The sequence below is a fragment of the Nicotiana tabacum genome, unplaced genomic scaffold (genome assembly GCF_000715075.1).
Source record: "Nicotiana tabacum cultivar K326 unplaced genomic scaffold, ASM71507v2 Un00061, whole genome shotgun sequence".
NCBI classification, from domain to species: domain Eukaryota; kingdom Viridiplantae; phylum Streptophyta; class Magnoliopsida; order Solanales; family Solanaceae; genus Nicotiana; species Nicotiana tabacum.
In genome coordinates this window covers 50,670-72,227 of record NW_027438299.1, presented here as the reverse complement: position 1 = coordinate 72,227, position 21,558 = coordinate 50,670, and the positions used below count along the sequence as shown (strand labels likewise).

The following is a 21,558-nucleotide window of genomic DNA, read 5'->3' as shown; positions in this document are numbered from 1 at the left end:
ATCATATTCACTAAGCTCTATAGCCCATTTAGCTAAACTTTCTGATAATTCTTGCTTGTGTAATATATTGCTAAGTGGAAAAGCAGTTATAACAGAAATTTGATGACATTAAAAATAAGGTCGTAACTTCCTTAATGCCATAATTAATGCTAATGCAAGTTTCTCTAAATGTGGATACCGTGTCCCGGCATCTAATAAAGATTTACTAACATAATAGATTGGAGATTGCTTACCTTTGTCTACACGTACCAGTACCACGCTTACCACTACTTCTGACACAACAAGGTAAATGAGCAATCTTTCCCCGTCTATTAACTTTGCTAACAAAAGAGGTTTTGATAAGTATGACTTTAAATCCTTCAGAGCTTGTTGACATTCGTTAGTCCATTCAAATTGATTTTGCTTTTTCAATATTGAAAAGAATTTAAAACATTTTTCTGAGAATTTGGATATAAACCTTCCCAAAGCTGCTAGTCTTCATGTTAATCTTTGTACCTCTTTTTTGCTCGTAAGTACATCAGGTATTTCCTCAATTGCTTTGATATGTATGGGATTTACTTCAATACCACTGTTACAAATAAGAAATCCCAAGAATTTACCTAAAGCAACGCCAAGGGCACATTTTTCCGGGTTTAACTTCATGTTATACTTGCGGAGAATTTCGAAGGTTTCAGTCAAGTGTTGGAAATGGTCCCCTGCCTGTGCTAACTTGACCAACATATAATCTATGTAGGCCTCCATAGTTTATCCCAACTGTTCTTGAAATATTTTGGTCACCAATCTCTAGTACGTTGCTCCAGCATTTTTCAAGCCAAATGGCATGACTTTGTAGCAATAATTCCCCATGTCTGTAGCAAATGAGGTATTTTCCTCATCTAGAGGATCCATCTTTATCTAATTATAACCAGAATAGGCATCTAAAAAACTTAAAAGTTCGTGACCTGCGGCAGAATCAATTAATTGATCTATATGCGGTAAAGGAAATAAATTTTTAGAAAATGCTTTATTTAAATCAGTATAATCCACACAAACTCGCCAGTTTCTATTTTTCTTTGGAACTACAACCGTATTAGCTAACCAGTCAGGGTACTTTACCTCTAGTATTGAACCAATTTTCAAAAGTTTTTGTACTTCAACCTGGATTACTTAATTTTTAAATGCCCCTTGCTTTCTTTTCTTCTCTTTGACAAGTGGGTGCAATGGGTCCTCATTCAGTTTGTGAGCCATTACCTCCGGTGGTATACCTATCATGTCTGAATGCATCCAAGCAAAGCAATCTACATTAGTTCCTAAGAATTCAATTAACTTACCTTTCGTTTTCGGGCTCAAGTTTGCTTTGATGTAAAATTTTCTATTAGGCCAGTGGATGAATAATATAACAGTTTCAAGCTCCTCCGTGGTTGTTTTGATATTCTAGTTTTCCTCTAGTTCTTGAATCACATCAGGTCTCGAATCCATATCAGCTTGACCTCTTGGACTTCCAGTTGAGGTGTGCGTTAAATTATCCTTAATTGATCTCATTTAATTTCTATTTCGCACCTCCGTCGCCGGATGTTGTATTTGCGATCACCACTAAATTGATATTTCATGAAGTCTGTTGATCTCCCCGGATTTGTCGGATTCCCCACTGTGACTGGACCTTGATGACTTGATGCAACGTTGACGAGACCGTATCCATATTATGAATCCATGGCCTTCCCAAGATTATATTATAGGCCATGTCCGCATCTATTATCTGAAATTTAGTGTCTTTGATGACACTCTCTACAAATGTAGCCAATACGATTTCTCTTTTCGTAATGACGCTTGAATTATCGAACCTAGACAATGGCCGTGCTTTTAGTATGATTCGATTATATACTTGCATTTCATTTACCACTCTCAGTAGAATTACATTTACTAACTACCTGGGTCAATCAAAATGCGTTTAACGTTAGTATCATGTACAAGTAAAGATATTACCAACGCATCGTTATGAGGAATTATCAAATCATTTGTGTCTTCATCATCGAACACTATGTTGTTTCCTTCCACAACTTGTCGAACCCATTTTCCATGGGTAAGGTAACCTTTGATGTCTTTTTCGCAACCGTGTACATTACCCCATTAACTTCTTCTCCCCCAGTTATGACGTTTACTATTCTTTTTGGAGACGGGGGCTTTGGAGGTTCTTGCCTGTTTTTCATGTAAGATTATTTTCCCTTCTCACTAAACAGATTAGTGATATAGCCTTGCTTCAGTAGAGATTCAACTTCCCCCTATAAGAGCCTGCAATCTACTGTTCTATGGCCATGAGTGTTGTGAAGCTCACGCCAAAATTCCTGATTCCTTTTGCTAGGATTTGACCTCATTTCTTTCAGCCATCATACCTTGTCGCCCATTCCTCTTAGAATAGCCACCAATTTGGATGTACTGATGTTGAAACTGTAATCTACTTTTGCTTGAGAGTTTGAATCATTGCCTTTTGTGTCCCGTTCCCTTTTGAATCGGGAAGAGGAACTCGCCTCATTTTGTCTTGATCTTGAATCAAACCGTGCATGTTCTTGTTTAGATCATGAATCTCGTCCTGTAGGTCCCATGACGGGATCGTACCTGTTCTTACCAGACCTTTTTTAAATTTTTGAACGTCTAGACCCCAGCCTTTCTTCTACCCTTGGTTGAGTAACTGTATCTTCTTCTATTAGCAGTTTCGTGCTGTATCGATTGTATACATCGTTCCAAGTAGTTGTAGAAAATTCTCGCAAACTCGCTTTCAAGCTTCTCGTGGTTTCTGAACTTTTCTCATTCAAATTACTTGTGAATGCCATAACTGCCCAGTTATCAGATACTCGTGGCAGCATCATCCTCTCACATTGCAATCTATCCATGAATTCCCTAAGCAACTATGTGCTTCCCTGTTTAACTTTGAAAATATCTTCCATCCCTTTTTCTACTCTTTAGGCCCCCGAATATGCATTTATAAATGAATCTGCAAGCTCAGCACAAGAGTCAATAGAGTTTTCAAGTAAGAGTGAGTACCATGTTAACACCCCTTTCGTGAGAGTTTCAACAAACATTTTAACCAAGACTGATACAATTTCCTGCTTGGTTAAATTATTGCCTTTGACCCCTGTAGTGAATGCAGTAACGTGATCTCGTGGGTCGGATGTTGTAACACTCCGAAAATTCAGACTTGGTGTGAACATGTTAAATGGGTAGTAATGTTATGTTTTAGACATGAGAATTTTCATCAGGATGAGTATAGATGGAAATAGTTGTTTTAGAATCAAGATGGTATGCGAGGTGCATAAGATACGATAAAATCGACTAAGTTTATGAAATGTCTGTCTTCCAGCAGGATTTCGGGAAACTCTGTAAGTAATTTGGGAAAACACAAAAGTTTTATCCCTTTGAAATAGCTTTCTAACAATATATTGTGGAACCCGAACGAATTTGTGAGGAAAACATTATGTGCATTTTACTGGGAATGTTAATGATTCTCCATACACTACGTTTCTTTTACAACGTTACTAATTTCCTCATAAATATTGTTAACCCTAGTTCCTTGAATAGTTGTAGAACTTCTATTCTCTAGATTCGTAACTCGTTCATGACTTTCATTCCGAATATTGTGAGCTTAGTCCATAATCGATATACACTTGTGTTTGATGCCATGAGTCTCAGTCTAGATTACTCAGCATGTCAGAAATAGTTGAAGCTCCAGTTCTCATAATCAGTTAATGAATACATGTCTCAGTCTAATTCTATTCAGCATTCCAGTATCATATAACTCAGTATGGTTCAGTATTTCAGTATCATGTATTGCAATATGATTCTCAGGGTTAGTTGATATAATTTTGAAGTGTATGCGACCGTAAAATAGGGTTGGATGCTGAGGGAAGTTAGGAATAATCTATGCTTCACTTTAGTTATTCAAAGCAGAACAAGAAAAGATGACGCTAGCAGGTGGTTAGTGAAAGAATAGTAAGTTCTCAGTAGATACAATGAATTAACAATTTCAGCAGAGCTAGTAGAGGTAGGATTTGATTTGCTTAGCCAGGTTAACACTAGTGAGTAGGTAACAGTTTGAAACATCGGACGCATGTTATAACCCAAAGAGTTTAAGTTAAGCCCGAAGTACAGTGATAGTGGAAGAAATAAAATCAGCTATGCAGTGAGAGAGCAAACTACAGAAAAATAGCCTTTAAGAGTTATCAAAAAGGGGTCTTCCTAAGATTGACAATGTGAGCAGATTTCAATCATTAAGATTGTGTATGATAATTGTGAATACATTAGATTTTCTTTTATGTAAGTAATTTAGTTTTTCCTAGTAAAAAAGATTGCTTAGAAGTACGTCGGAAGATGAGTCATCATTGATGTAAAGTGCAAGGAATTGCAGAAGATAAGAAAAGTTGTTCGGATCCCAACAAAAGAGAAGGATCCGTCTGTACAAGACCTTAACCTTTGGTCTAAGGGGGAGATATGAAAATTGTCAGTAAGTCCATTTGGAGATTTGAAACCCGCATAGTGAGCATGAGATATAAAAACTATAAAATCATGCCCAATTATCTGTCACGAGTGTAGTGCCTTTGCGTGAGACTCTAATCTTCAGAGTACTGGTCAAACACATAGCTCACAACAATACTATAAGCGTTTTTAGGAAGTACTTTCAAAAGATAATTAATTATGGGAAGTATAGCTCATTATTGAGGCAGGCAAGAGAGCTGTGGTGAAAGAAATTCACCACTTAGCCAAGCAAGGAGTTCGACTTTCGGACTCCGAAGATGGTACAGTTGTTGTCAAGAACAGGACTTGTTCCTCCTTAATAGCCAAAGTGAAAGAGAAATAGTCTGATGATCCCTACTTGTTACAGCTGAAAGAGGGGATTCACAAGCATAAGACGATGGCTTTTGAACAATAGGAGATGATGGTACTTTGAGGTACCAAGACAGACTATGAGTTCTAGACATAGATGGACTTAGATAGGAGGATCATGTTAGAAGCCCATAATTCCAGGTATTCTATACACCCAGGTTCCCCAAAGATGTATCATGATCTCAAGGAGATTTATTGGTGGAATGACATAAAAAAAGAACGTCACAGACTTTGTGGCCAATTGTGCGAAGTATCAACAAGTAAAATTCGAGCATCCGAAAGCCTAGCTTTTTACCACTAATACACATATTCCGTAGTAGAGATGGTAAATATGGATTTTATAACAGGATTATCTCGCTCATTTTGAAAGCACGATTTAATTGGGTGATTGTAGTTCGACTTACCAAGTCAATGTACTTCTTGCATGTAAAGACCACAAATGCAGCAGAGGATTATGCCATGTTGATTCAAGAGAATTTGAAGATGACTTAGAGCCGCAAAAAGTCCTATTCGGACGTGCGCCGCAGAGACCTAGATTTTTAAGTTGATAATTGTGTGTTCTGAAAGTTTGGACTATGAAAGGTGTTATAAGATTTGGGAAGAAAGGAAAGCTCAGTCCCAGATACATCGGGTCGTATAGGATCTTACGAAGGGTCGGACTAGTAGCTTATGAGTTAGAGTTGCCACCAGAATTGAGGGATGTACACCTAGTATTTCACTTGTTATGTTATAATATTCAAGTTTCTAGTACTCAGATACTCATGTCAGTTCAGTACTCAGATACTCATATTAGTCTAGTACTCAGATTTTCATGCCAACTTAGTACTCATATATTGATGTCAGTTCAATACTCAAATATTCATGCCAGTTCAGTATATTTATATATCCGTGTTAGTTCAGTATCCACGTATCCATGGCAGACCAGTATTCACGTATATATTTCATGTTATGTGCATTATGATGCCCTATGAGACTTGTGATATGCTATGATAGCTGGAGGGTGTTTCAAAGAAATATTGAAGGTACCTAACCTTTTCATTCAGACTTTATATTATAATCTCCACGTCCTTCAATATTCAGTCAGCTCAGTATTCAGTCAATGCAGTAGTCGTTCAGTTCAGTATCTCAGCAGTTCAGTAATTATGTATTCATTCAATTTAGTATGCAAGTGTTCATGAAAGTTCATGTTTCCACCTGACCCGTTTAAGGTCCAGAGTTAGTCGAACTTACAGCCAAACAATTATTCGAGTACGAATGATCCCAAGGGGGAGATAATGTAACACTCCAAAAATTTGGACTAGGTGTAGACATGTTAAATGAGTAGTAATGTTATATTTTATACATGTGAAGTTCTATCGGGATGAGTATTGGTAGAAAATAGTTGTTTTAGAATTAAGAAGGTATGTGAGATGCATAAGATTCGATAAAATCGACTAAGTTTATAAAAGGTCCGTCTTCCAGCAGCATTTCGTGAAAATATGTAAGTAAGTTGGGAAAACCCAAAACATAAAAGTTGTATCCCTTTAAAATATCTTTCCAACGATATATTGTTAAGACCGAACGGATTTCTGAGAAAAATGTTATGTGCATTTTACTGGACAATGTGCAGTCTGCGCGCTCACGTGTGCGCCCAACTGTTCCCTTGGGCGGCCGCGCACTTGTGGCAGTGCCACTGCCTTGATTCAAATTCAAGTACTTGGTTGGGCCTTCAGATGCATGGGGCACACCCGAAAATCAATTTTAAAAGCCCCACTTCATCCCTTACACCTCAAAATACAAAAACATGCTCTAGAAAGGGAAGCTCTCAAGAACCTAACTCCCCCAAGGTCCCTCCATCATCCAAGGTAAGTTCTAATGGTGATTCTAAGATTATTTAAATTCTCCAACACTTAATTAACATGTGTAAACCCTTCAAATCATTAGATATTCCATCGAGACATCATTGTTGAGATAAGAAACCCTAGAACTCGAATTCAAGAGGATTGAACGTCAAAAGGTAATATCTTCATCCTCTAATTGATTATAGCATTGGATAAATAATTACAGACTCTAAGTTCATGAGATATGAGTTGATGGGTTTGATAGAAAATCATGAACGATTATATGTTTGGGTTGTTGATTGTTCATTATTGGTTAAGGGTGTTATTTATCTTATGGGTGAAAAAGAATGATATTGATTATAAGAAATTTGAGATTTTAGAATTTTCTAGGAGCAAGAGAATGGGTTGTTTGGTGTATAAACACCATTAATTAGGGCTATGAGGCTTTACGCCCATAAGGAGTTCGATAAAATGCCTAAGTGACCAAAATATGAGTATTATTGCTAATATGGAATCCCTTTGACTTGTATTGATATAGACTAAAGTTGAAAGAGTTGCGGATGTTGAATTACGCTCAACAGAAGGAAGTTAAGGTATGTGAGGCTAATACTCTATGTTTCAAAATGTTAATGATTCTCCCTACACTACGTTTCTTTTACAACGTTACTAATTTCCTCAGAATTATAGTTAAGCCTAGTTCCTTGAATAGTTGTAGAACTTCTATTCTCTAGCTTCGTAACTCGTTCATGACTTTTATTTCGATTGTTGTGAGCTCAGTGCATAATCGATATAGATTTGTGTTTGATGCCCATGAGTCTCAGTCTAGATTACTCAGCATGTCATAAATAGTTTAAGCTTCAGTTATCATAATTAGTAAATGAATACCTATCTCAGTCTAGTTCTATTCAGCATTCCAGTATCATGTAACTCAGTATGGTTTAGTATTTCAGTATCATGTATTGCAGTATGATTCTCAGTTCCTGATTTTAAATCCCTGAATGTTGAACTCCTGTATTTTGGCCTCAGGCCGCAGTTTGTGCACATATATATTGGGCCTCAGGCCGCAGTTTATATTTTCAGATAAACAGGTGGTTCATCATTCAGAAGAGGAAGTATTTATATCCTTACTTCCTTTGTTCAGTTCAGTTATCAGTTATCATTTCAGATTTCAGTTATCAGTTATTGGTTATCATTTCAGTTATCAGTTATCACTTATCATTTCAATTTCAATTTTAACAATTATCAATTATCAATTCTCGGTTATCAGCTTAGTATCAGATTCAACATTTATAGTTCTTTCTTTCAGTTGTTTTACATACCAGTGCAATTCAAATGTACCGACATCCCTTTTGCCTGGGGCCTGCATCTCATGATGCAGGTAATGTGTTACACCTCACAGTATTACATCGATGTTACACTCCTCAGTATTACGACGATGTTACACCCCGTAGTATTATACGTTGGATTTGTCATAAGATAATTGACATCAGTTCAAGGACAAGATTATTTTGAGGTTATAAGTATTATGCTATTTCAAATATGTGATAAGTAAATTCGTGAAGGTGAGAGGGTAAGCGAATTGAAGAAAATGAGTTTTGTCGAAGTTTGACATTTTGGAATAAAATACGGTCCAATCTATAATACCCGTTATTTATGGACTAGTGTCATACAAGGTATCACATGACCATGATATTAAGGTATATAAAGTTTGTTAAAAGTGATTAATATTTTAAGTAATTTGAGATAATTCTTATTATGTGGATAATTGATTAATTATTGATTTTTTTAGTGGGAGATTAGCATATAATTAAACATTTGGTGGATACGTTTGGTGGGAACATCATCCCCAACGTGGTAGCAAGGGATAATATTTGCCAAGACCAAACAATGACTCTTCGGTCTATGTACTAGGTGTCATATTTAGGGGAGTTTTGGGCAAAGTAATCCACACAAGTGGGGCGCACAACCCACAATGATAAGAAATCTTCCTACATCTTTAAATGTGATGTTTTATGTTTGCTAAGTAACGGATGGAGCCTCAAAACAGTCCATATGAACCCTTATAACGCTACAGCACCGTGAGATCCAATTCTAAGAGAGCATGGTATAATCTTTCTCAAGAATATTATACGGATTTTTCCCTACTTTGATCCGCCGTTACGTGTTTTTCGCAAAAGATGTGGGTTAGAGGGATTGTTAAGAGAATCGGCTCAGGTATGTTAAGGTTATCCCTTCTTTTCTTTTTGGCATGAACCATATGATACAAACGAAATGAGCAAACGCACAACTTTTATAAATGTCTCTATTCATAGAAGCACTAGGGGTGCCTACGTTCTTGAATTCCCATGTGTCTTATTATTATATCTTCCATTCATGGGTCTCAGAAAAATGCATAATTGATAAAGTTTATCCGAAGACATATTGATCTTACTACATTCCGATAAATCTTAATAACTTACTTCTTATACATTTAATTCATTTATACACGTACATTGACCCATGACCAGATGGTATTATATACGCGTATATTATATGTATATGGGGTATGGGGAAAGTTTATGGTATTATATATGCACCACCACCTGATCAGCTGGTATACGATGATGATTTTTCCTACAGTGGCTGAAATGATATGATGGAATGCCTTCAAAGGCTTGATAATGTTATGTACGCATATACCTATGCATGATATGACATTTATATGTATATACATGACATTATAAATGTTTCATGATTCACAGAGCTATTCAGACTTACAGGTTAAGTCTTTTCCTCCATGTTTCTTTCATCTTTACTATATACAACTTTCATGCCTTACATACTCAGTACTTTATTTGTACTGACATCCCTTTTGCTTGGGGACGTTACGTTTCATGCCCGCAGGTCCTGATAGACAGGTTGAGAGTCCTCCACGTAGGCTATCAACTCAGCCGAAAGTGTTGATGCGTTCCATTTACCCCGGAGTTGCCTATTTGGTCAGTATAATTTGGACATGTATTGATTGGTATAGTGGGGGCCTGTCCCAACCTTTATGATATTTATCTATTCTTAGAGGCTTGTAGACATATGTCATACATATAAATACTTTTATGGCCTTGTCGGCCTATGTTTTGAGTATATAAAAGATCATGACGACCTTATATGCCCGTACGTCATATGTAAAAGTCGGTATATCATGTTGGGTCATCCTATGTTGAGTATCCCCTCATGCTTTATTCTAGTTATCTCAAGGCATCCTTTCGACCTATAATAGCACGATATAAAAGATACTTTACATTGGTGCTCGGCTGAGTAAGGCACCGGGTGCCCGTCGCGGCCCATTGGTTTGGGTCTTGACAAAAGTGGTATCATAGAAGTTATATCCTAAGGAGTCTACAAGACGTGTCTAGTAGAGTCTTGTTTATGGGTGTGTTGTACACCACACTTATAAGCAGGAGGCTACAGGGCATTTCGGACTGTCACTCTTTCGTCTTACTCTAGATCGTGTGGTAGAGCTCACTTGTAAGAATTCAAACTCCTAAATTCTATTTTATTCATAGTAAGACGATACCTACATCCAAAAGATAGTTCGTAAGAGATTGCATGTGGTTGTGGAAGAGTTGAGTTAGAGGAACTCGATTTTGTCAATCTTATGATGGATAAATGTGAGGTATTCAGCAGAACATGTGTGTACTAAGACGTTTAAGCTTCATGATAAGGAGCCTTAAGGTAAGAATAGCTATCCACCCATATGGTGAAAAGCAATGAGAGATTCAAAAGGTAGATACAAGTTTCAACAAGTAAAAGAATCAAGGTGAAGAAGGGTACGAGGCACCCAGTTAATGAAGATTATCAGTATTTACAATTCAGGCTGAGAAATATAAGCATTTTAAGTTATCTTCATTAGTAACAGATATATGTACAATCGACCACATCTATCTCAGTTATTCCCTATGGGAGCTAACAAATATAGTTTATGAGAAGGACGGGATATCAGGATCCGGCTAGGTTAGAATAACCCAAAATGGTGGATGAATTGTTTGCGTTCGTTGACATTTCCGAAGAATATTGCAAATGTTCTATAAATCTCCTTGTGAGACACCCAGATGGTGCACTCTAGAATAGCATAGCTAGATATGAATACTAGAATGTTCAAAAAAAATTAAAATAGGCACTAGAAGCTTGGAAGGGATAAATATTACCTTAGTGTGGCTCATGTCCCTAGCAGAGAGAGAATGTTAGGCAACCGAAGAGCCAGTGGATGGAGCAAGGGGAGCTAAAAGGAAAAGAATGTCTTGTTGAAGTTTTCAGAATAAAGTGATAGATAGAAATATTAGCAGGGAAATAAGAAGAGAAATAAGGAAGCATTATGAGTAAGATATGATATATGGATGACAATGGTAGATAAAAAAAATGACAGTATTACAAAGTATATAGTCAAGGGAAGGAAAAGACGAGGGGTGACAGGCCTTGGGACAATAAAAGAGTATAGGCCATAAAGTCATATCCTCATTTTGAGAAATAAGTTAGTGACTCCAACGCGACTACCAGAACGAAAAGTTAGACATCAGAGTAATAAAAATTAGTATGGGCTGGTGAACAACAGATAAACTAAACATGAATTAGGGACTGAGTGATTTGTTAATAATCGGCATCATGGGAATTTCAAAGATTGAGTTCCGGCAATGACAGAATGGACGACAGAATAATAACCTTTAAAGTTCATTCAGGAAGACGCTTTCCTAAAGCAAGCAATATGAGCAAAGTTAAGTTTAAGGGACTATGTGTGCCAGTTACACTAGGTGTTATCCTCGTTAGTAAGGAATTTTGTTATCCTTGGTACAGAAGGATTACCGCAAGGCGAGTAGGGGTCATCGAGGATGTGAAAAGATTCCAAAGATGAAGAGGTAAAACATCTATAGGTAGGTCGTCGTAGCACTAAATCTTAGTACTCCCCTAAAGGGGGGAATATGGAGTAATGTGGCAATAAGTCAAAGTTAAGTGGTTCTAGTAACTATGGAATGGTAAAGGAAGAATGCAATAAAAATGAGAAAGGGATGAGATTACACTCCATAAGAAAGTGGCACCTATCGTCGCTAATGAGCAGGAAGTGAAACCAAAAGTAATATTCCAGATCATATCAGTTGCATAAATAAAATTTTGGCATGCTTGGGAACTAAGATAAATCCAGTTAGAAGAGTGCAGGCCTCATAAGAAGTCAGTATGGAGCTCCCACCGGATTGTGTATACACCAGAGGTGCAAGTATTATAAGAGTGATTCAAATTGTGGATGAGAATTATACCTATGTGGAAGGAGGGTTATGAAAAAGATAGAAGATACAATGTGAGATTTTAAGGTAAGTAAGGTAAATGTGAACAACATATGGGATACATAGGTGCAGAAGGTTGTGAATAATACATACTTAAGATAGAGTGCTAGAAGTGCTGGGATTCAGTATCCAAGAATGATAGCGGTGTTATTAGTGGCATATCTTCCAGCCTATGGTTTCTAGGTACCGAGAGGTCTAGTTAAGAGAGTAAAGAAGAGTTAGAGACAATGTGATGTCTCGCTTGATATTTCAGAATAACATACGGAAGTCTATGGTGCAAGAAAGTTGAAGGAAGGTTGCGAGTAGTATAAATAGATATGTGTAGGTCGCAAGCTAAAGTATGGTAGAGCAACAAGGTTTTAGGAAGACAGGAGTAAGGATAAAAAAGTCGAGTGAGAAGGTGACGAGAATGGATAAGTCCTCGGGATTAAGCCAATGAAAACTACAGAGTTGATGGTTTCTCTAAGTTATAGAAAGCTCAGTATAGCCTGAATGAACTCAAAGGAGTCTAAGACTAGTAGCGTTTATAAGAGATGGAATGCTGCACTGGTAGTAGAATGAGGGTGTAATTGTGGTAGATAAAGGATGACGTTTGGGTCTTCGATTGAGTAATGATTTGAAAAAAAAAGGATTTCATGAATTGTACAGGATTAAAATACCTACGTAAGGTGAATCTCATTGGGATGCTATGAAATACGGTTATGGAAGTATAGTATCGCCCCTAGGTGGATCAGTCTAATCACTTCAGATGTTCCCTGATGACACGTGAGCCCTAGTGGTAGTGTTACATAAGAGGTCAAGTTATCAGTGGTAGATTATAGATCAACATTAAGGTGAATCAACAATAGATGGATAAAAGTTCAACAATATGAGATGAGATCAGGCTGTCATTCTTAAGATAAATAGTAATGAGGAAGCATTAAAGGACTTATATTTATACATATATGATAAACAACAAGAGAATAACCTAGAATTGGGTAGCAGACCTCGGTAATAATAAATCGAAGTAAGAGTTAGGATATAGTATGACCTACCTAACTGCAGTAAAGCCATAAGGATAGATAACTAAGGCTATGAAATAAGATATAGCAATAGCCGTAAGTTCGACAAAGTACCGAGCGAAGAACTTCAGTACACGTATAGATGCTTAGAGGGACATCTTGTCAAGTTCCGTATATGCTCCCAAAGCGAGGCCTGAAGATTGGCTAAAAGCGGGAGAGAAGAGTCGCATAGGTGCACATACAAGGATAAAGTCATACAGGATGCATGACAGAAGGTAGCAACAGTTATGAGATTGGAAGAATTCCAACCACAGGCCGTGGTGTGAGAAACAGTCCTAAAGGTGGGAATGCCCTAGACTTTCGATTTATTCACAGAACAGTTGCCTAAATGGCAAAGACAGTATTAAAACCATTCGTAAGAGCTATCCGGTTATGAGATTGATAAGTGGACCAGTCAACATTCGAGGATGAATGTTCCAAAGGGGGGAATTACATTACACCTCACAGTATTACATCGATGCTACACTCCGCAGTATTATGACGATGTTACACCCTGTAGTATTGTACGTTGGATTTGTCGTAAGATAATTGACATCAGTTCAAGGACAAGATTATTTTGAGGTTATAAGTATTATTCTATTTCAAACATGTGATAAGTAAATTCGTGAAGGTGAAAGGGTAAGGGAATCGAAGAAAATGAGTTTCGTCGAAGTTTGACATTTTGGGATAAAATACGGTCCAAGCGATAATACCTTGTATTTATAGACTCTTTCCATACAAGGTACCACATGACCATGAGAGTAAGGTATATAAAGTGTGTTAAAGATGATTAGTATTTTAAGTAATTTGAGATAATTCTTATTATGTGAATAATTGGTTAATTATTGATTTTTTAGTGGGAGATTAGCATGTAATTGAAAATTGGTGGATACGTTTGGTGGGAACATCATCCCCAACGTGGCAGCAAGGAATAATATTTGTCAATACCAAACAATGACTCTTTGGTTTATGTACTAGGTAGCATATTTAGGGGATGTTTTTGCAATGTAATCCACACAAGTGGGGCCCACAACCCACAATGATAAGAAACATTCCTACATCTTTAAGTGTGATGTTTTATGTTTTCTAAGTAACGGATGGAGCCTTAAAACAGTCCATATGAACCCTTATAACACTACAGCAGCGTGAGATGCAATTCTAAGAGAGCACGGTATAATCTTTCTCAAGAATATCATACGGATTTTTCTCTATTTCGATCCGTCGTTACGTATTTTTCGCAAAAGACGTGGGTTAGAGGGATTGTTAAGAGAATCGGCTCAGGTATGTTAAGTCTATCCCTTTTTTTCTTTTTGGTATGATCCATATGATACAAATGAAACAAACAAACGCACAACTTTCATAAATGTCTCTATTCGTAGAAGCACTAGCGGTGCCTATGTTCTTGAATTACCATGTGTCTTATTATTATATCTTATGTTCATGGGTCTCAGAAAAATGCGTAATTGATAAAGTTTATCCGAAGACATATTGATCCTACGACATTCCGAGAAATTTTATTAACTTACTTCTTATGCATTTCATTCATTTATACACGTACATTGACCCATGACCAGATGGCGTTATATATACGTATATTATATGTATTTGGGGTATAGGGAAAGGTTATGGTGTTATATATGCACCACCACCTGATCAGCTAGTATACAATGATGATTTTGCCCATAGTGGCCGAAATGATATGATGGGATGCCCTCAGAGGCTTGATGATGTTATGTACGAATATACCTATGCATGATATGACATTTATACGCATATGCATGACATTATAAATGCTTCATGATTCACAGAGCTATTCAGACTTATAGGTTGAGTCTTTTCCTTCATGTTTCTTTCATGTTTACTATATATTGCTTTCATGCCTTACATACTCAGTTCTTTATTTGTACTGACGTCCCCTTTGCCTGGGTAAGCTGTGTTTCATGCCCGCAGGTCCTGATAGACAGGTTGAGAGTCCTCCAAGTAGGCTAACAGCTCAGCGGACGGTATTGGTGTGCTCTATTTGTTTCGAATTTGCCTATTTGGTCAGTATGATTTAGACACGTATTGATTTGTATGGTGAGGCCATGTCCCTACCTTTATGATATTTATCTATTCTTAGAGATTTTTAGACAGATGTCAAGTATATATATATACTTGTATGGCCTTTTCGGCCTGTGTTTTGAGTATATAAAGGATCATGCCAGCCTTATAGTCCTGTACGTCATATGTAAAAGTCGGTATATCATGTTGGGTGATCCTATGTTGTGTATTCCCTCATACTTTATTCTAGTTATCTCATGATAGCCTTTCTGGTTCATTTACCTATGATAGTAAAATACGAAAGATACGTTACGTTGGTGCTCGGTTGAGTAAGGTATCAGATGCCCGTCGCGGCCCATTGGTTTGGGTCGTGACATAATGATTTACAGGTTGACGATTCTAAGTGTTAGGATTCTCGTATCAGCTACTTGGTGAGCCCCACTTCTTTCAAGGCATTACCATTACTTTATAATCTTTCAATATTTATAGACATCTAGCAATTTCAGTACTTCATTAGAGGCTTCATACACTAAAGTAATAGTTAGACAAAGCCGTAGGCTTTTCATGTTAAGCAATGTTAGCTACAATTATGTTTTAGACTTATAATAGTATTTTCGCACTTGATTTATATCATTTAGACTTTCAATATATCAGCATGTATTAGTTTATCTTTCGCATTCAGTATGTTATGACATCACATGTTGATTCAGTCAGCTAGTTGGTTTGCTCGGTCATATGTAGTCAGGCACCGAGTGTCGTGTTACGTCCAGGCCTAGGTTTGAGGCATGACAGATGTCCCATGATATCTAGGGTCATCATGCATTTTAAACTTTTTGGGAATTGGTAAAGGTGTTGCACTTAGCTTCCAGGGTTGTTGCGAATATTTGTCAATATCCACACTCTTGATTATTGGAGGCACGCCAAGTATTTGTTCTATACGCTCATTTTGCTCCTTGAGCTTTTTCTGCAAAGTTAATACTAAACTTTGTAACTTGAAATTATTCGGTGTTCCTGATTCTCCATCTCTGGATTCATTTGGTATTTTTCCACTTCCTGAGTTGTCAAGCCTTGAACACGGATTTTCTAGGGTGGTATTTACTGGTGGAGGAGTTTGCACAACGTTGGGCAATCCACTCGCAAAAGTTCACAATGCTTCAATCACATGTTGTGCAATTAACTGCTTCAAAGTATCTTGCTCATTAGCTTGTTCACCTACTTGTTACCCATCAGTGCGAGTAGCAGACCTTTCAGCTGAACTTTTTCGTGAATATTGCGGAGTAGTTGTGGGTGTGTGATGTGGTAGAGTTCCGCCTTGTTGATCCACCTGATCATTTTCGTTAGCATTAGACATGTTTTGTTGCTAAAATATAAAATTTGGAAAAGAATAAATTATCAGATTCCCGATAACGAAATTAATTTGTTTAACCCAAAAATAGTTTTTACGGTCAAAACTAATATTAAAGAAAATTGGGTTACGGATAATCAAATTTACTTCACTTTCTTGATAATACATAAATAAAGTAAATAATTGAAATAATAAGTAACGGAAAGAAAACTTATTGTTGATTGCTAATCTCTCCTAGAATTACGAATTGAAATCTTGAATCAAGTAAAATAAAAGGTTTATTGCATATATTTAGAGATATTCAGGTGATTGTACAAAATAAGGTATGGATCCTTATATAAGGATACACAGTTGTAACGGTTTTCCTACTTAATTGTGACTCGTTATTGGCATCAATTACCTTAATTTTCTGTTGCAAAATGTACTTGTAACAGTTATGGTAATAAAATAGGATCGTACATAATCAAAGCTAATGTTGATTCTCTTTCCATATTTACAACCGCCTCATGAATCGTCCCATTTTATGGTCTTCATGCATCTCGTGCCTTTTTTCAGCTATCAGATCTGGTATCTTTTCTGAGAGAACACCGTGGGTATTTTATCCATGCCTTTCTGTCTTTCTTTTTTGACCCAATTATAAGTGCAACTTGTCACCTCGTTGTTGGTCCATGTGTCATGCATTTTTTCCACCAACACCGCCAAAAGTGTACTATAGTCTTGCCCATAATATAGGATTTGACTAATCTAAGCTCGCAAATCTAGGTCAAATAGGACTGTTGTAGTGTAAGCTAAAGGACGGATACGATATATTTAAAACAATAGTGGCTAACCTCCCTAAGCACTTTTAATACAATGTAACTTTAACTCTTAAGCGCACACTTATCATAGCCCAATTTCAAAATACCATATGACAAGATTGTACCACGACACTCCCAATTTTTCTAAGCACTTCACATCTAACAACTTACCAGCAAGGACATGACTTATTTTGGACAATATATTTTTGTATGTATGTTTTTTCTGCATTCCCAGCTAGTGGTAGTTTTTACACTACTGCACATTTCTTCCTTTCTTTGGTCCACTCAAATACTACACATGTTTCCTCTTTATTTGTTTCTAATGCTTGTTCTTGTGACTTAAGTGCTTTCAGAGGTAAAAAAATTCAAAAACAATCAATTAAGTACAAAATGGGATATAGGTTTGTAATGTGATTGCCCAAAAAAAGTCCTTGTGCAAGTAGGGCAAACAACCTGGCCCTTCAGCTTCTTTGTGTTCTTCACTCAACTCTTGCTTCAATTCGATCACTAATAGTCTTCTTCTGTCACATACATTATCTAAACATATAAAGCACATAATGAGCTTTACAAAAATCAAAAGCCATGCAAACTATGGTACATAAGCAGAGGCGGATCCGGGATTCGAAGGTTGCGGGTGCCACCATGTTATGCATAGAATATACATATCAGTAGTTACAAAGATAGATTAGGAATAATGGGTCGGTTCGGTTAGTTTTTTGTTAATTTGAATAGGTCTTTCATTCACAAAGCAAATAAGTTTGATTTTAGTTCAAAATTTTAACGCTTAATTTAAACACATTCTAAATAAAAATGCAAAAGAAAAATAATATTTCATGAAAGAGCGCCTCCAATATAAGTATTTGCTTAAAGAGTACCATAACTACACTATATATTCTTTGTTTGACTAGATTAATTTACTTGTATTGTTCTTTATTTATTTTTTCATCTTAATTGTTGACTTATATGACAATTATTTTTAAAGAAAAACTTTCAACATTCAACCTATGATATTTGACTCAAAACGATTATGAATCAAGCCATTTAATTTTTTTTTAAAACTCAATAGAAGATATTGCTCAAATTATATTCCACTATATAAATTAATATCGTTTCATTTAAAATAAAGAAATTATATGCTAATTAAAATCAATTAAAATTACCTATAAAAAATAATTATTCATAAAATAGGGTATAATGATAGAAACAAAATGAGAACTGAAAGTTAAAAAAATGAAGAAGAGAGACTTAGCAAGTAATAAAAGGAGGGAAAGAGCCGAAAAAGAAGGAAAAGAGGTGAGGCCCTAGGGTTCAACTGAAAATAAAGAAAATATTAACAAGTAGAAAAAAGAAAAAATCAAAGGAGCTGCTCTAACAGGGAATCGAACTTGCATTCATGAGGCTAAGGAAAGCCTTCAAAGGGAAGACTGAACCATTGGCACCTGCTTTCACTTTGTGACTTCTAGATGTCATTCTATCCATTTATACGTTTCTTCACAGAGATATTACGTATATAGTAAGAATTTTAGCGAAGCGAGCGGGTGCCGTGGTACCCCTACTTCATAAGGTAGATCCGCCCCTATACATAAGCACAAGATACGAGGCGAATATACACTAAATATGTACACCTCTAGCCGAATATCATGGATTTTATGCCATGTGGATTTTATGCCATGTAACAGACAAACCCATGGATTTTATGCCATGTGAATTGAATTAGTCGGATTAGTGAGTACACCAAGTGGTTTAAACAAGAACAAGGAGCTAGGACTGCCTAAATAAAATGGTGTGCATAATACTCTATTTACTCTATTTTATATTGTATTATTTCTTTATTAGTTTATTTAATATCTTATTTTTAATGGTATATTTATGTAGTCACAAAAATCTCACTGTATATTTAAAATGGAAAATTCTAAAATTATTTTGTTTTTCTATAACTCAGTGCCTAGTAAAATTACAGCCATATCAACACAGTTGGAGTAGTTTGAAGGAAAAGTTACACATTTGGCCGGTTGGTCCAAAATAATTATATATGTTAGCCAATATACAAAAAATATATGTTGATTATGTATAAAATATGTATATATTTTGTATATTATATATTAATATACAAAAAATATACATTTAGATCTAAATCACATTATATATTAAAGGCACGAAGCTGAGGATATGGCTGTAATTTCAGTATCACAGTAGTGATACTGAAATTAGTGCTTTATTGTACAAGTATTTAGATTTTCTGTGATAAGCTGAGAGAGCCCTGTGGCCCCCATAGTAATTAGAGAGTTGAAGCTACTACAAACGTTTCTAATACTCATCAAATGCCAAGGTAACATTTTTTATTTCTTAGAATAGGCCTTTTGTAATAATGTATGAGTGGAGGGAACTAAAATTATTAACAAATCAAATAAATTCTTCACCTTTCTTTACTATAGGAAGAATACAGCTGCTCCAATAATCTGGGAAAATACTGGTATTAATTCTACTACAGACGGTGCATTGATTTAGTGGCACCATCTTTTACCCAGTCATCCACCAAAAGATTAGCAATGAAGGAATATAATTGGAAGGAAAAAATTAGAGCAAAAAAGGAACTAGCTAGCCCCCAAATGTTTGTTTGGGGAATGGACGAAAAAGAGGCCTCATTTAGACCTGTAGTATGACTAAAACATTTGATGTGATCTATTCTAATTAGGGATGTTTCATAGTGCTTGTTGTGTACGTATTTTTAAACAGACAGGCAAATCTACAGGAGGCTCTTCCAATGATTCCAATTCACTAACTCCATTTTCCACCAGGAAAGACATGGCCAAACCCCAAGTTATATGAATATCCAAGTGACAGTGCATTAACCAGACTCCTATTTAATAACAACAACAACAAAAATGTAAGTCCAAAAGCTCGATGCGGAGAAGAATTGGAAGCTATAAAAGGATTGGAGTTATATACACTGATAGTGGAAATATATTTTCAACAAAAATTTATAATGTTGTTTTGAAAGGTGCATTAACCGTTGAATCCGATACCAACAATATCCCCCCCTCCCCCACAAAAAAAATAATGTTCGCTTTTAGGCTTTACAATCAATCAATATGACCGACAGTTTTGCCTTCATAACTCAAGGTTCATATTAGGGAATATCATGTTCGTTCTCATTTTTATCGTTTTACTAAATATTTTTTATATTAACTGTTAATAGAAATTAATTTTTTTTTTTTTTGGTAGAAGATAAACCCTTTTCTATTATTCTCACCTGGGTTGTCTGCGACAAATCTGATGACTGGCCATCCATTGACAGGTAAACTTGTCGTGTTTCTACGAGGTGGGTCAACAAGATTGAATTTAGCTGTATCAGTTTGAGGATTAAAGTTCCCAAAGCCCTCACCAATGATGTAGAAACCATATCCATGAAGATGGATTGGGTGGTTTTCACCTGTGACGATGCTTGTTCCCTGTAATACAACTTGCACATTTGCCCCATATTTTAGCTTATAAACCTTAGTTCCTGGAACTGGTTGCCAGAGTGATTGGCTTACATTGCCCGTATAATCAAATTTCACAGGTGGAACTGTTGGAAAATCAGTTGAGAAAATTCCAGGTATGCCTTGGTGGTGTGCTTGCAGAATGGAGAAGTTGGGCGGTTGCACAAAAGACACTGTTCATACTGGCAGTGAATCAAGTTCCATTTGGACCTTGACAACTGCTGGAGCTTGCACCTAGTTGGAAATAATAAACTTAAATGTTAAAAGTATGATAAAGTGTTCTCCTGAGTTATTCAATGTGCGTCTTTTGAGTCATCCTAGAATGTTTATTACTCCTAATTGTGGTTCATATAACTACGAGTTTAAGGAACATTATATGTGCGTGTGAGAGGGAGAGTTTATCTCTCTCTTCCATCCTCATTGTGCCTTTGTTTACCCGAAAAACGGATAGAGTTGAATTTATACGTAATTCTAAGAATACGTGGTATAACTTGGCACAAACCGAAAAAAGCAAGTAGAAATATATCGAATATTGACTGTAAAAAGAATGAAATACAAACCAAATTGAGTGGAAAACGATTTATGAACAACCAAGACGAATCAATGTACAAAGCCCAAAAAAGGATAATCTCTATATGAATATCAATAATCTTTTCAATATGGGAGTGTGTAGATGCCTTGATCTCTCTTGCAGAAATGATAGTCATTCTTCTTATAGTGGAGAAAACCCTACCTTAGATATAAAAAATACATAGTTGGGATCCCATGATAGATTAGTTAATTGTCTTTTCCTTAATTTCGGCCGTGATTCTCTCCCTTAGTGCGGTAATAACGGCTCTTGTCTCTTAGCTCAATCTTGATCGGACTTGGT

The 21,558-nt window shown here is 36.3% G+C and overlaps 1 protein-coding gene across 1 annotated transcript; it reads right to left on the bottom strand.

The window, feature by feature from the left end:
* Positions 1-783: 783 nt before the first annotated feature.
* LOC142178925 (laccase-12-like) lies at positions 784-20,864 on the bottom strand (the record flags this gene model as incomplete). The annotated part of the gene is made up of 3 exons (XM_075248741.1): positions 784-894; positions 19,944-20,065; positions 20,459-20,864. Coding segments are annotated over 3 exons (639 nt in total), but the record flags the coding sequence as incomplete, so codon positions are not given.
* Positions 20,865-21,558: the final 694 nt, after the last annotated feature.